This window comes from Amblyomma maculatum, chromosome 1 (assembly GCF_055883805.1).
Source record: "Amblyomma maculatum isolate TAMU_Amacu chromosome 1, ASM5588380v1, whole genome shotgun sequence".
Lineage (NCBI taxonomy): Eukaryota > Metazoa > Arthropoda > Arachnida > Ixodida > Ixodidae > Amblyomma > Amblyomma maculatum.
In genome coordinates this window covers 315,531,953-315,544,328 of record NC_139344.1, presented here as the reverse complement: position 1 = coordinate 315,544,328, position 12,376 = coordinate 315,531,953, and the positions used below count along the sequence as shown (strand labels likewise).

Below are 12,376 nucleotides of genomic sequence, written 5' to 3'. Positions count from 1 at the left end.
TTCATATGATTTCCCGTTTCGTATGCTCAAAACCCAGTTAGTATGTTCAGCAAATTGTGGTTGCATACTATGTTTTGCAATCAACTGTACATGTGCCAACGAGCCCTTGTGACATGAAAAACTGATCAGCGGTGCTCACCCACCACAGTTGCTTTCCTGCGGTGCCTAGGTGCAAAAGGGCGAAGCATCAAAGAACACCAAGCCAACGTACAAGTCTCCTGTTCCTGCCGAAACATGACTTCATTAGGAGCAACGCAGTGGCTTCTTTGCAGTGAACTATTTGATAACTATTTGCTTTCATACGAGTGGGCTGGGTCTGGGAGATGCAGCATAAGCAGAAACGTGACTGTAAGCCAGTGCGATGGCTTCTTCACATGTCACTGGTGTAAGGGCGAGAACCATTTGGAAACAACCAAGGAAGCGTTCCCAGTGCATCATTACAGTCTACTAACCGGATTTGTTGCTAAATCTCTTCTGCGCTTAGGACAATGCAAATACGGACTGAATTCTGCGAGGTGTGCATACTGGATGCATCTATTCTTTTATGCAGTGAAAGATGCACTACTTAATGCCTTTGTACCTCATTAAGGAATTAATTTTCAAAATCAGGCAGTTCAGATTATACGTTTTTCCTGATAATACGAGGATGCACGAGTATGCGGTTGCTGGTAGTTCATTCATAATGGTCTGGATAATACCTAGCATGCCTAAATTCTGTTCATTGCACACATTGAGATCGAACTGGGGATGTTTATGAATTTGTATCATCCTGAAGGTTTCATGCTCAGTGTCCATATTGTCGACAATCTACTGTCACCCCATGCTCCTGCTTCTGGCTCAGTTGACATGTGCCATTTCTTGACAAGAAATGCTTTAATTGTGGATGAGTGTTTCTTGTACACTTTTGGTTTTTGGCAGTACAGAGCTCGACATGACTAATCTGGCATTAAGCTCTTGTGTAGCCACAATATCGACATGGAAAGTGCTTAGGGAACCCCCTTTGCATTGTATCGCGGTTAGTTATCAGCAGTCGAATGTCTCTCTTTCAGGGACCTCTAATTCATTTTGTGTGTGTATGTATAAGTGTTTGTTGAGTATAGGTAATATTCAGCTTTATGCACAGTGGTATGCATTTGATTTCCAGGCAAGCCCAACAGCACACTAATCTACAGGAATGGGCTCGTGACGCTCACATATGCCGAAGGTGCAGGTGGCTGCAAAGGAAGTTTCAACCGCACTTCCATCATCACTTTCGTGTGCGACCATTCAACAATTGGCTGGGAGGGCCCCGAATTTGTGTCAGAATCGGAAGACTGCACCTACACATTTGTGTGGCGCACGACACTTGCCTGCCCACCAGTTGTTAAGAGTGAGTGCAGCGTTTCACTTGGTGATGCTGGCATTGTTGACCTGTCACCATTGTCGGACCCCCGGGAGAACTACGTCATCAAAACACCCACTGGCACGAAGTATGTCATCAATGTTTGCCGAAGCGTCATCTATAGCGCAGGTAATTATGAGCCTTAGCTTGCATACATCTATGTTGGTGAAAATTTCAATGAAATCGCGGGGTCAGTTACTTTCCACACCACACACCACTGTGAGTAGCCACTGTCTTGATAGTGTGCCATTATGGAACCTATGCCTGGCTTCTGTCAGTAAGCATATTCAGTGAAACTTTTGTAGGAGACAAGAGCTCCTAGTGAAGGTCAATGGAACTAACCACTCACATTGTGTTTTGCAATTATTTTGCTCTAGATCAGGTAGCTGGAAAACTCATTTAATATCTACAAGAGAAAATTGAAAGTACCGACAAGGACTTTTATGCTTGTTTGAATTTGTAGGACATTAATGTGTCCATAGCATTGAAATATGTAACGTAGCAGTTGCTGCATGATTAATATTTCGTATTTTGTCTTGAATAAGACATGCTTCAGCAGTAGATTGCTATTGCTTTTTTAGAATTTGTGCTGATTAAGGAATGAGACATTACCAGTGGTAGGTTAGCCAATGTGCAGAGTTTCATGTGCCAGAAACTACAGGAGTAATCACGATGGTATGGAAGCGTTGTCTTAACTGAAGGCAAAACAAGTGGCGCATGAATGTTCGGTAGTGCTGACTACCTATAGAATTGTTTTACTTCATGCTTCTGATTTTGTTTTCTGCTTGTCTATTTTGTGCTTTTTCAAGCTCTTCCCCGTGAGTAAATTATCTTGTTTCTTTTTTTTTTTTTTTTAGCACTTGCGCATAGATTTTTTTCACTTCATTAAAGGTTTTGATGCAAGACATGTTAATGCTCTGTGCACTGAAATAGATGGGACTAATAGGGCAGCCATCTCTGAATTTTTCACCATACAAAATTATGAATTAAAATTACACACACGTCTTGTTCTCTACTGTCATCCCGAGTAGTGCTTTCTTGAATCTCTTTCTTTCTTGCTTATCTGGTTTGGATTGGTCTTGGTTTTCCAGGTTCCGCTTGTGTGAAAAGTGCTGGTGCCTGTGCTGTTCTGAAGCCCCATATGTGAGTTCCTGACTTAAGCATGCCAGTAGGCCTGTTGTGTTTCTCTTCATTTTTGCTTTCTTCTTGCGCAGGTTGTGTTCTGTAAGTAATGAGCGGAATTTCAGGGAGGTGTTGACATTGATTCCTGATAATACTTTTTCTGCATAGTGATGTTAAGAAAGGATTTTTTTTTTTTTTTGCTATGATGGTGCTTACATTCACTGCATCTCTGATATGCATTGTGCTTGAGGCTTGCATGTGCATGCTTTGCTTCTAGTCATTGCAGCTTTAATTTGTTCTTATATTTTTAGTTCATGTGTATCATAGTGCATTGGTTGGCTCATTGTTGGTATACTTGCTTCGTGCCCCTTTACCTGGAGTCAGCCATGCCCCTGCTGCCTCTTTGCCCCCTTGCAGCACCCAGAACATAGGCCAAGTGCAGTCGCCCCCAGTCTTTGAGGACGGCATTGTCAAGATCAGGTACGCAGCGGGCGACATCTGCAACCGGAGGAGTTCGCGCAGTGCCCCCGTTCGGATGCAGACTGTAATCGAGTTTGAGTGTGACCACAACATAAAGGTGGGCATCTCCTTTCTTGTTTCATTGGGACAGTGTTACAGGCCTCATTCCTTATAAAAACCGGTTTTCGACATCTACACCGGTGTTGTGGGCAAAAAATCTCGAGCATGCCTCTGGCAGGAGGTAGCTGGCAGGTGGCTAGGCAGGCCAATGATTAGTCAGTGAATTGTGCGATGTCATGAGACCATGTGACATGGTAGCTCCGGTGTCAGGGGAGTCTCCTCCCGGGACCCTTGTATCGAGAGTGACACACTGCACGTTCAAATGGCTTGGTTAAGGCAGAGCTTTATCTTTATACATGCGCGCGCACACACACACACACACAGACAGACAGACAGACAGACAGAGAGTCGATCCCGGATATATCAAACTTGAAGGAAATCGCGAAATAGTTTGATATATCGATACTTGAAAATATAAAATGTGCATGTCAAAACCTTATCTAACACACATCTCAAGGCAGTTTGCCAATGTCGTGACTAACGGGAACTTATCTATTTGTGTCTCCAAGGCGCGTACAAAACGAAAACACAGTGCAATGACCAGAGCACTATTTCGGAAGAAACAAATCTGACCTTTGGTTGCTTCTTCTTCACCATCAAGTTCATTAAGCAGTCCTCTAGCTTGTTGACAGTGTCCAAATGAGAAAGGCCAGCTCCTTCCATTGTGCCACAACAGTGGCGAATGACGCTGAAAGCTGATGCAAGTTAGCTGCATTGCATGAGGGTTGGTCCTTTTGTCAGAACCTTCGCCACTGCTAGAGTCTGTGTCCTCGGCACCGATGATGTCAGCCACAATCTCCGCATCAGCACGATCCACTAGAGGTTGCAGGCCATCGTCAGCACTGACGAAATTGCATGCTGTAATGCCGCTTGGGATGGCGCCTGGGAATGCAGAGAGCTTGTGAAATTCCTTGTCCAGGCATCCAGCGTCATCTTCACTGTCAACACACCCGTCGTCTGCAGCCACCACAAAACCTGCTTTGCGGAAGCAGTTCACAATTTTGTTTTAGTGCGTAGCACTACTAGCCGTAATCACGGATTTCGCCGGGGTCTACCCGAAGCTGCTCACTCTCTCTCTCTCTTCGTGAACTTGAAGCGGAGAAAGAGAAGGTGGCTACGCGCGCGTCTCAGCATTGAGGAGGTGGAGCAGCCTCGGAGCTGTAGTAGAAGCTTCTCTCTTTCTCTGTCCATCAATCTCTCCGTGAACTTGAGAGGAGGAAGGGAAAGTGGCGACGCCTACATCCCGCGATCTAACACTGAGGGGGCGGAGCGACAGCATGATGCACCCAGTTAGAAAGTGACAGTGAGAGAGGGGCGTGTCAGTTGCGGACGTGGCGGCCGTCCCAGGGCAGCGTTGCACAAGCGTGTGTGCGTGTGCTTAACGTCGCAATGGGCGAAGCCGGTCCATCTGGCATTGCGGCGCAGGTTCGCCGGGCTCGACGTGCTAAAGCACAATGATTACGAAGGCAGCGGGAACATGAGTCTACTGAATTTGGTGTTGCAGCTAAACTGTGCAAGAATTTAGAAGCACAAAGAACGAGGAAACGTGCCGAGCGGGCTCACGAAACGGCTCAAGACACTGAGCGTCGGCGTGAAATGGATGCCGAAGCGAAGAGGAAGAAACGTACGGTAGAAACTCCAGGGCAACGAGATGCTCAACTGCAAGCGAAGGCTGCTGCCAGAAAGGTACACGCCACTGAGAGGCTCGCGAAAAATCAAGCTGCGACTAGGATATTTGAACGCGATTTTCTTGGCAACCGTGCAACCGCTGGCGTTGTTTGTCTTTGTGACTGTTGGCCACCTCTTGCGTGAGCTGAGGGAAGATTTTGGAGAGAGTGTAAATCGCTGAAGTGTATGCATGAAAGGTATAGTGGGGATAAGCGGGGCTACGCACCTACTTCATATTTGATTAACTATTCAAATCGGCCATATTTTTTCTTCACGTCGTTCCAAGCATCAACCAGCATTTGAATGGTTCCGAGGAGGTCCACCTTTAGTTCGATTCCCAATCGTAGGTTGATTAGGAGCCTCTGCACCAGTCGTCTGCAGCCAACCTTAAACGCTTTCACAATGCCTTAGTCGAGAGGCTGAAGTTTTGCCGTTGTGTTCGGCGGCAGAAACTTGAGGGTGATCTGCTTTAACGGAAAGACGACGTGATGGGCTGAACAATTGTCAAGAAGAAGACAAACTTTGCGGTCAGACTTCTCCAGTTCGGCATCCCAGCCTGGAACCACTCAACGAAAAAAATCTCGTGTCATCCATGCTTTCTTATTGGATGCGTATCGAACCGGGAACCCTTTGCGGTCTTAAAACAGCGTGGCTACCTGCTCTTTCCGATAACAAAACGCCGTAGTTTACATGACCCATCCATATTTGCAGCATGCAAAATCAATATGCGCACTTTGCTGTTCTTTCCACCATGGCATACAGTGCCCTTCAGATGCAGTGTCTTGTTCGGAAGCATTTGCCAAAACAGTGCCGTCTCACCTGTGTTGAATATTTCCGATGGTGAAAAGCTGTCGGAAATATTTGGCCACTCATTGGACAGCCACTTCTTCGTGTCACTTCTGCTAATTGCCTCGCTTTCGCCCGAAAGGGTCTTTCCGACGATGCTGTAGCGACTCTTAAATCGCTGCTGCCAACCAGTGCCACCATTGAAGCTTTCTTCTCCGAAGGCCACAGCAAACCATTTGGCCTTTCCATGAGCATTGGGCCGTCAACAGGTATGTTCTTGTCACGTGTCTCCAAAATCCAGACGTACAATGCCTTCTCGACCTTGTCAAAGGTTGGGGCATGCACACGACACGCTCGAGGGTGACTGGACTGCACTTCCTTCAGCTTAATATTGGCCTTGTTCTTGAGGATTGTACTCAGGGTGTTGCGAGGAATCCCGAACATCGTGGCAACAGGCTTTTTCTCACCAGTCTCCACCCGTTGAATGATGTCCGCCTTTGTTGACAAATCCAAATTCTTGCATTTTTTTGCGGCCATGGCTACGGAACATGTGCCAAAAGTGAAAAGAAAAACGCACTGCACCACAAGAGTCTCAAGCCTTCGTGTTGACCTCATGAATAAAAGGAGCAAAGTGAATCAAAAGATGCACGGCTCCGCACTACCACAAGAGTCTCAAGCCTTCGTGTTGACCTCATGAATAAAAGGAGCAAAGTGAATCAAAAGATGCACGGCTCCGCACTACCACAAGCCCAAGCTGCATTGACCTCGTTAGTCTCGTTGCACCAGTGGTGTCTGCTACCAACACACAGGAAACGGGCGCCTGCGGTCAGCATGGTTTTCCTCTTCTCCTTTCCCTTTCACACTCAATCGCACTCCAAGTGCTCCTCGTCACATGCCTTTTAACCTTACACCCCTTTCTCAGAGTGCGGGGCGGCGCGCGAGAGATCGCGGGAACATCTCGAGCTGTGTGAAGAGAAGCGCACTTTACGGGGCGCGGCGCAGCACGGAGTTCAATATATCGATATGCCGGTGTGCGGGAGTTTTCTATACGCGAACAATAGCGGTATACTTTTGCATGGGATTCCCGAGGGGATTTTTCAACTGTTCGATATAGGCAATAATTCAGTATATCCGGGATGGAGTGTGTGTGTGTGTGTGTGTGTGTGTGTGTGTGTGTGTGTGTGTGTGTGTGTGTGTGTGTGTGTGTGTGTGTGTGTGTGTGTGTGTGTGTGTGTGTGTGTGTGTGTGCGTGCGTGTGTGTACAGTCGAACCCAAATATATCGAATCCGGATATTTCCAATTTTGGGTATATCGAACTCACGGAATATCCCCTTGAAAGTCCCATTTCAAAGTATAGGAAAGCTGCGTCGTATATCGAACTCCGCACCACGCATTGGACGGTGCGCCTCCCCCAAAGACGATCGCATGACCTCGGCCATTTGCCACGTGATGTTAATGAGAGAGCACAGCACGGCGACGGCTGGTCTAGGGCAGCACCGCGCCCTTCCCCCAAGTCATGTCATGTGGGTGAAGGAATGAGAGGGCACCAATGCAGCCGTGGTGTTCGGGAGAGGGGAAAAACACGATAGAGCGAAGTGCAAGGGTGTGCCCACTCTTCTGCTGAGCTTTATCTCTCCCCTTCCTCTCTCTTTCCCGGTCTTTTTTCACAGCAGCATGCACTACGCATGCGCGGACAAGCCAGCTCAGCCCGTGGCAGACGCTTCTCCAGTGTGTGTTGTGAACGCTCTGCGCGCGGCGGCTGGTTTGCGATGTGCATCTCGTCTCGTGCTGAACGTGCGTAAGCTACAGCGGCTGCGGACGCTAAATAGCGACAGATCTTTTTTTTTTTTGCGAGAGTAGTTTATTGCCGTCATGCTGAACGTATGCTATGGCGGCTGCGGAGGTTAAGAAGCGGCAATTTTTTTTTCTTTTGTGCGAGTTGTTCTTGGGGGTGGACGTGCTGAATGTGCGGTGCAGCGTAAGCTATGGCAGCTGCAAACGTTAAGAAGCGACAGTTTTTTTTTTTTCGAGAGTCGTTCATTCTTGCATCTATAATCAACGAAAGCATGCGGTCTGCTGCTATCATGCCACCAGCTTTTAGCATTGTTCGCTCCAAACGGCATTTGCAGCTATCACGCTTGCCAATGATTTTGTAGCAGTGGATTACGCCCGCCCCACCCCAAGCGTGGCACGATAAATCGAACCAGGCTGGTGCAATCAAGCGATCACGTGGGCACTCTGCCAAGTTCGCTCCATGCCATCGTAGGATCTATGAAAAGTATAGTTAAAAGATAAACACGTCGTGACGTTATCGCTGCGCAGCATCTTGGCGCGCTGCCAATAAATGAGCTGTGGATGCGACGGTCGAATGCCTTTTTTTTTTTTTTCTTCTTTTTTTTTTAAAGTTCTCGGGGGCAAAAATGGGGAGTCTGTTCATTATTCGAGTGGATTGACTACAGGACAAATACCGTATCATTTTTTACGATTGCAAGTGGCGTCTCAAGCCGATTTCTGTATATCGAATTATTGATATATCGAACTATTTCGCGATCCCCTTCGAGTTCGATATATCCAGGTTCGACTGTATCAACGGTGCTCGTGCCGAACTGGAGTTTTTTGTGCTTGACTAACCGTCACCGGACGTTCCTTTTCCCAAAGTCGTCTTTGCCGAAGATACTGACCTTCCTGCGTGCTCTTTTATTCTTGTGCCCAGCACTTGTGCTTTTTCCCGCAGTACCGAGGTGCTTTTCACCCCATCACCCATCTTTCTAAACCGCAAAAATCGTCCCCTGCCTTAGGCCGCACTTTCTATATCAGCTGACCTCACCGCGCTCTGGATTTCTATTCCGTTCTCATTTACAGTGTCCCTGCATCTCGGTGAATGCATCGGTGAATGTCTGGTGACCTTCTCACACTGCTTCATCAGTTCCGTTCTTCATTCGATTCTCACCAGCCTGCTTTGAGCCGTACAACTGTCGCCCATCATATTGATACCGGTTCCCATGTTCCTCTGCGTCAGCGCCCCTACTGAGTGTCTACCTTTGAGCACCAAGTTATTGAAGCCAAAGTTCAAAAATATTGTTACGTGGCGGTAAGCCGGTGAGCACAGGAGAACGTTTAATGAATGGTTGGCGGGCCTAGCGCAAGCGCTCCTGCCCGCGTCACTGCCCGCTTCCTCCTCCTTGCGCGTCCGTAACATAACCCAGGGCCATCGAGTGATCGTCCTGATCGTGGATGAGGAAGTTTACTGAGGTTTATGAATCCATGGCATGATGATGAGCGTGTCTAGATGCTTGAAGAAGAAGATGGAAGAATAGAACAGCTTGCCGGTGTATCGAACAGTCGGCCGGAATGACGAACGGCACCGTCAGGGAACAACCCCCAGCTTTATTACGGCTCGTGCATATTTAGGACCGTGGGGAGAGAAGGCAGGGTTAGGAAGAGAGGAGGCAGTGCGCACGTTTCACATGAGCTGGTGATAACAAACGGGTATCGGCACTGATATGATACATCCCCCTCCCTTTAATAATAAAAATCAGTCGTTGGTGATTTGTTGAAAGTTCCTGTCATAGCCTAAACGCATGGGTTGCCTTGTGGGTCGCGTGGATCGCCTTGGGAGGGGAGGCTGTGCCGTCGCAGAAGTGGCTGTAGGCTCCTGAGGTGATGAGGTGACATGCTGGGCTCCAGCCGGTAGGTCGTCAGCAGATTCGCTGCCGTCCGATGAGTATGAGGTGAAGCGCTCCCTTGTGGCGAGCAAGTGCTGCCGGTTGCGCCTCAAGATGCTTCCGCCGGTTTGAACGTGATAGGACCGTGGTCCGGCAGGTGATATCACTTTAGCTTTTCTTTCCCAAGAGGACCCTTTTATCCGTACGACATCACCTTCTGCAAGGGCTGGCAGGTTCCGGCTGTTCTGGCTCGACTGCTTGTGCTTGCCGACCTGGATGGTCGGCTGCGGGCGGAAGTCAGGTAATGGAGTGCGAAGACTTCTTCCTTGAAGCAGCTCTGCAGGCGATCGGCCGTCTTCCAATGGACTCGTCCTGTAATTTAATACACCAAGCCAAAAATCTTCATTTCTTTCGCTTGTCTTCTTAAGAATCCTTTTGATCACCTGCACGCCCTTTTCAGCAAGACCATTTGAGCGCGGAAATTGTGGGCTGGATGTAGTGTGATTAAAGTCGTACAGTTTCGAAAAACATGCAAACTCGCGGCTAGAAAATTGAGGTCCATTATCGGTGCAAAGTTCAGCTGGGATGCCATATCTTGAAAACATTGCACTGAGCTTGTCAATGTGTTCGCACTCAGATCATAGAGCTTTTCTACATCCGGGAAATTTGGCACTGCGTCATAGGCGCACAAATAGTACTTTCCCCCGTACTGAAATATATCGGCACCAACACGCTGCCAAGCTTGATTCGGCGTTGAACGAAGCATTAGTGGTTCTGCTGGCTGACTGTAGGCGTACTTCCTGCAGATTCCACACTTCTGGTTCAATGATTCTATGTCAGAGTTCATCCCAGGCCAGTAAATCAGTAGCCTAGCTCTTGCTTTGCTCTTGGCTATACCGAGGTGGCCTGCATGAATGCGCTGCAATATCTCGGCACGCATGCTTGTTGGAATTATGACCCTGGTGCCCTTCATGAGTACGCCGTTCACAACTGATAGCTCCGGCGCGATAGGCTTCAAACACCCGTCTATATGCCTGCCTGTCGAAATGCGCTCGATCACACCCTGCAGATAGGGATCCGCCGATGTCTCACGCACAAGGCGCGTCCTTGTTCTTTCACTCACGGTTGACGATAGGACATTGATGGCGTGCACTTCGACATCATCCGTGTCCACAGCGACGACATCAGCAGGAAGCGGCGACCTTGACAGCATATCGGCGAGCTCCATCTGTTTGCCAGGAACATACGATAACACGTAGTTGTACTTCAAAAGCCGCAAAAAGAAACGCTGCACTCTAGGCGGCATGTCCCCAATTACTTTCTTAGCGATATCCATTAGCGGCCGGTGGTCACTTTCTAAAGATATTGGATGGCCATACACAAAATGATGGAATTTTTTCGCAACCAAAGACAAGGGCAAGTGCTTCTTTCTCAATTTGTGAATATCGTTGCTCGGCTTCTGTCAGGACTCGAGATACATATGCTACCGGTCTGAAGGTAGCCCCATGACGCTGTAACAGGGCTGAGCCTATGCCAGCTTGTGATGCGTCTGATGTCACTTTCGTTTCCATAGTTGGGTCAAATATTGCCAGAAGAAGTGCTTTGGTCAATGCTTTGCAAATGTCCTGCCAGTCCTTCTCATGATTAAGTGTCCACTCAAACAGCGCATTCTGCTTGATAAGGGACCACAACGCTGTCGTTTGCTGAGCTAGTGCTGGTAAGTATTTGCTAAAGTAGTTCACAACGCCAAGCATTCTCAGCACCGCTTGTTTATCTTTCGGTTTTGGCATTTCTAGAAGGCACTTCACGAGGGTGTGGTTTGGTCTTATGCCTCTGCTGCTAATAATGTCGCCCAAGAATGCAATTTCTTCAACACCGAACTGACATTTTGCCTCATTAAAGGTCAGTCCTGCCCCTTCAGCCGCCCTTAGGACGTTATGCAGCCATTCGTCATGCTCTGCCCTAGTTGCACCCCAAATTAGAACATCGTCGACATACACTCGCACACCTGGGAGGCCATCAAATATCTCATTCAGCGCTTTCTGGAACACTTCGCTGGCTGAGGCTATGCCGAACGGAAGGCGTAGAAAACAATAGCGTCCGAAGGGCGTCGCGAAAGTGCATATTTTTGACGAGTCCTCATCGAGCGGAATTTGGTGAAACCCCGCATTCGCATCCAAACGAGAGAAACATTTCGCGCCTGCCAGCTCCGCCTCAATGTCTTCTCGACGAGGCATCTGGTAGTGCTCTCGTTTCAGACTCTCGTTAATCTTCCTGGGGTCAAGACATACTCTCAACTTGCCGTCTTTTTTGCGCACAATGACTAATTGGCTTACCCAGTCGGTCGGGTTGTTCATTTTCCGTACGATGCCCTCTTGTTCCATTCTGTCCAGTTCGGCACGCAGCGGTTGCTGAAGAGACAGTGGCACTCTTCGCGCCGGCTGTACGATGGGTACGGCGTCCTTGCGGAGCGTTATTCTGTGTTTTCGCTGAAGGCATCTGGTCCCCTTGAACAGTCCAGGAAACTGCTGGGCTACGCCTCCCGCTGTGGTCGTGACTGCCTCTACCGCTCGTTGGATCAGGCCCAATCGCTCGCTTGTTTCAAGTCCCAAAATGGCTTGGTGGTCCTTTCTTACCACAAAAAAGTCAGCGGCCACCTCTCTGTCTCCAACTAGTATGCTTGTTGCAACCACGCCGCAATGCTTGGTGAGCCCACCGTTATAAGACCGGAGTGTGGTATTACTGGGTTGCAATGCAGCCATACGTAACTTGCGGTACACCGACAAGGGTATGATGTTAGCTTGTGAGCCAGTGTCAACTTTAAACACCACTTCTCGGCTGCCCATCTTCGCCTTGATGCGTCACTCGCGGTTGCTGTCGACGGTTCCAACAGCGACGGTTAGCACTTCGAAGCTTTATTCTTGCTGAATCTCATTTACACCCGCAGTTCTGCAGCAAGACGCGAAGTGGTTCAGCCCATGGCATGAGTAGCATGTCTTTCCATATGCTGCGCAACGGCGAGGGGCGTGTACTCGGCCGCAGCGAGTACACCGGCTGTCTCGTTGAGGACGTCTCGAGGCTTTTGAAGTATGCGTGCTCGAGTAAACGGCATCCACGTCCGTCTCTTCTTTTCCTGCGTTCCAAACTTCGTTTTGACGGGCTGCAGTCTCCGCCG

The 12,376-nt window shown here is 48.6% G+C and overlaps 1 protein-coding gene across 1 annotated transcript in view; it reads left to right on the top strand.

The window, feature by feature from the left end:
• Nucleotides 1-12,376, top strand: part of Lerp (lysosomal enzyme receptor protein) — a 164,809-nt gene that overhangs the window by 96,197 nt on the left and 56,236 nt on the right. Inside the window, exons 22-24 of the mRNA XM_084605664.1 lie at nucleotides 1,145-1,510; nucleotides 2,473-2,524; nucleotides 2,921-3,080. Coding sequence (XP_084461790.1) covers nucleotides 1,145-1,510; nucleotides 2,473-2,524; nucleotides 2,921-3,080 — 578 coding nt within the window. The remainder of the gene's footprint in view (nucleotides 1-1,144; nucleotides 1,511-2,472; nucleotides 2,525-2,920; nucleotides 3,081-12,376) is intronic.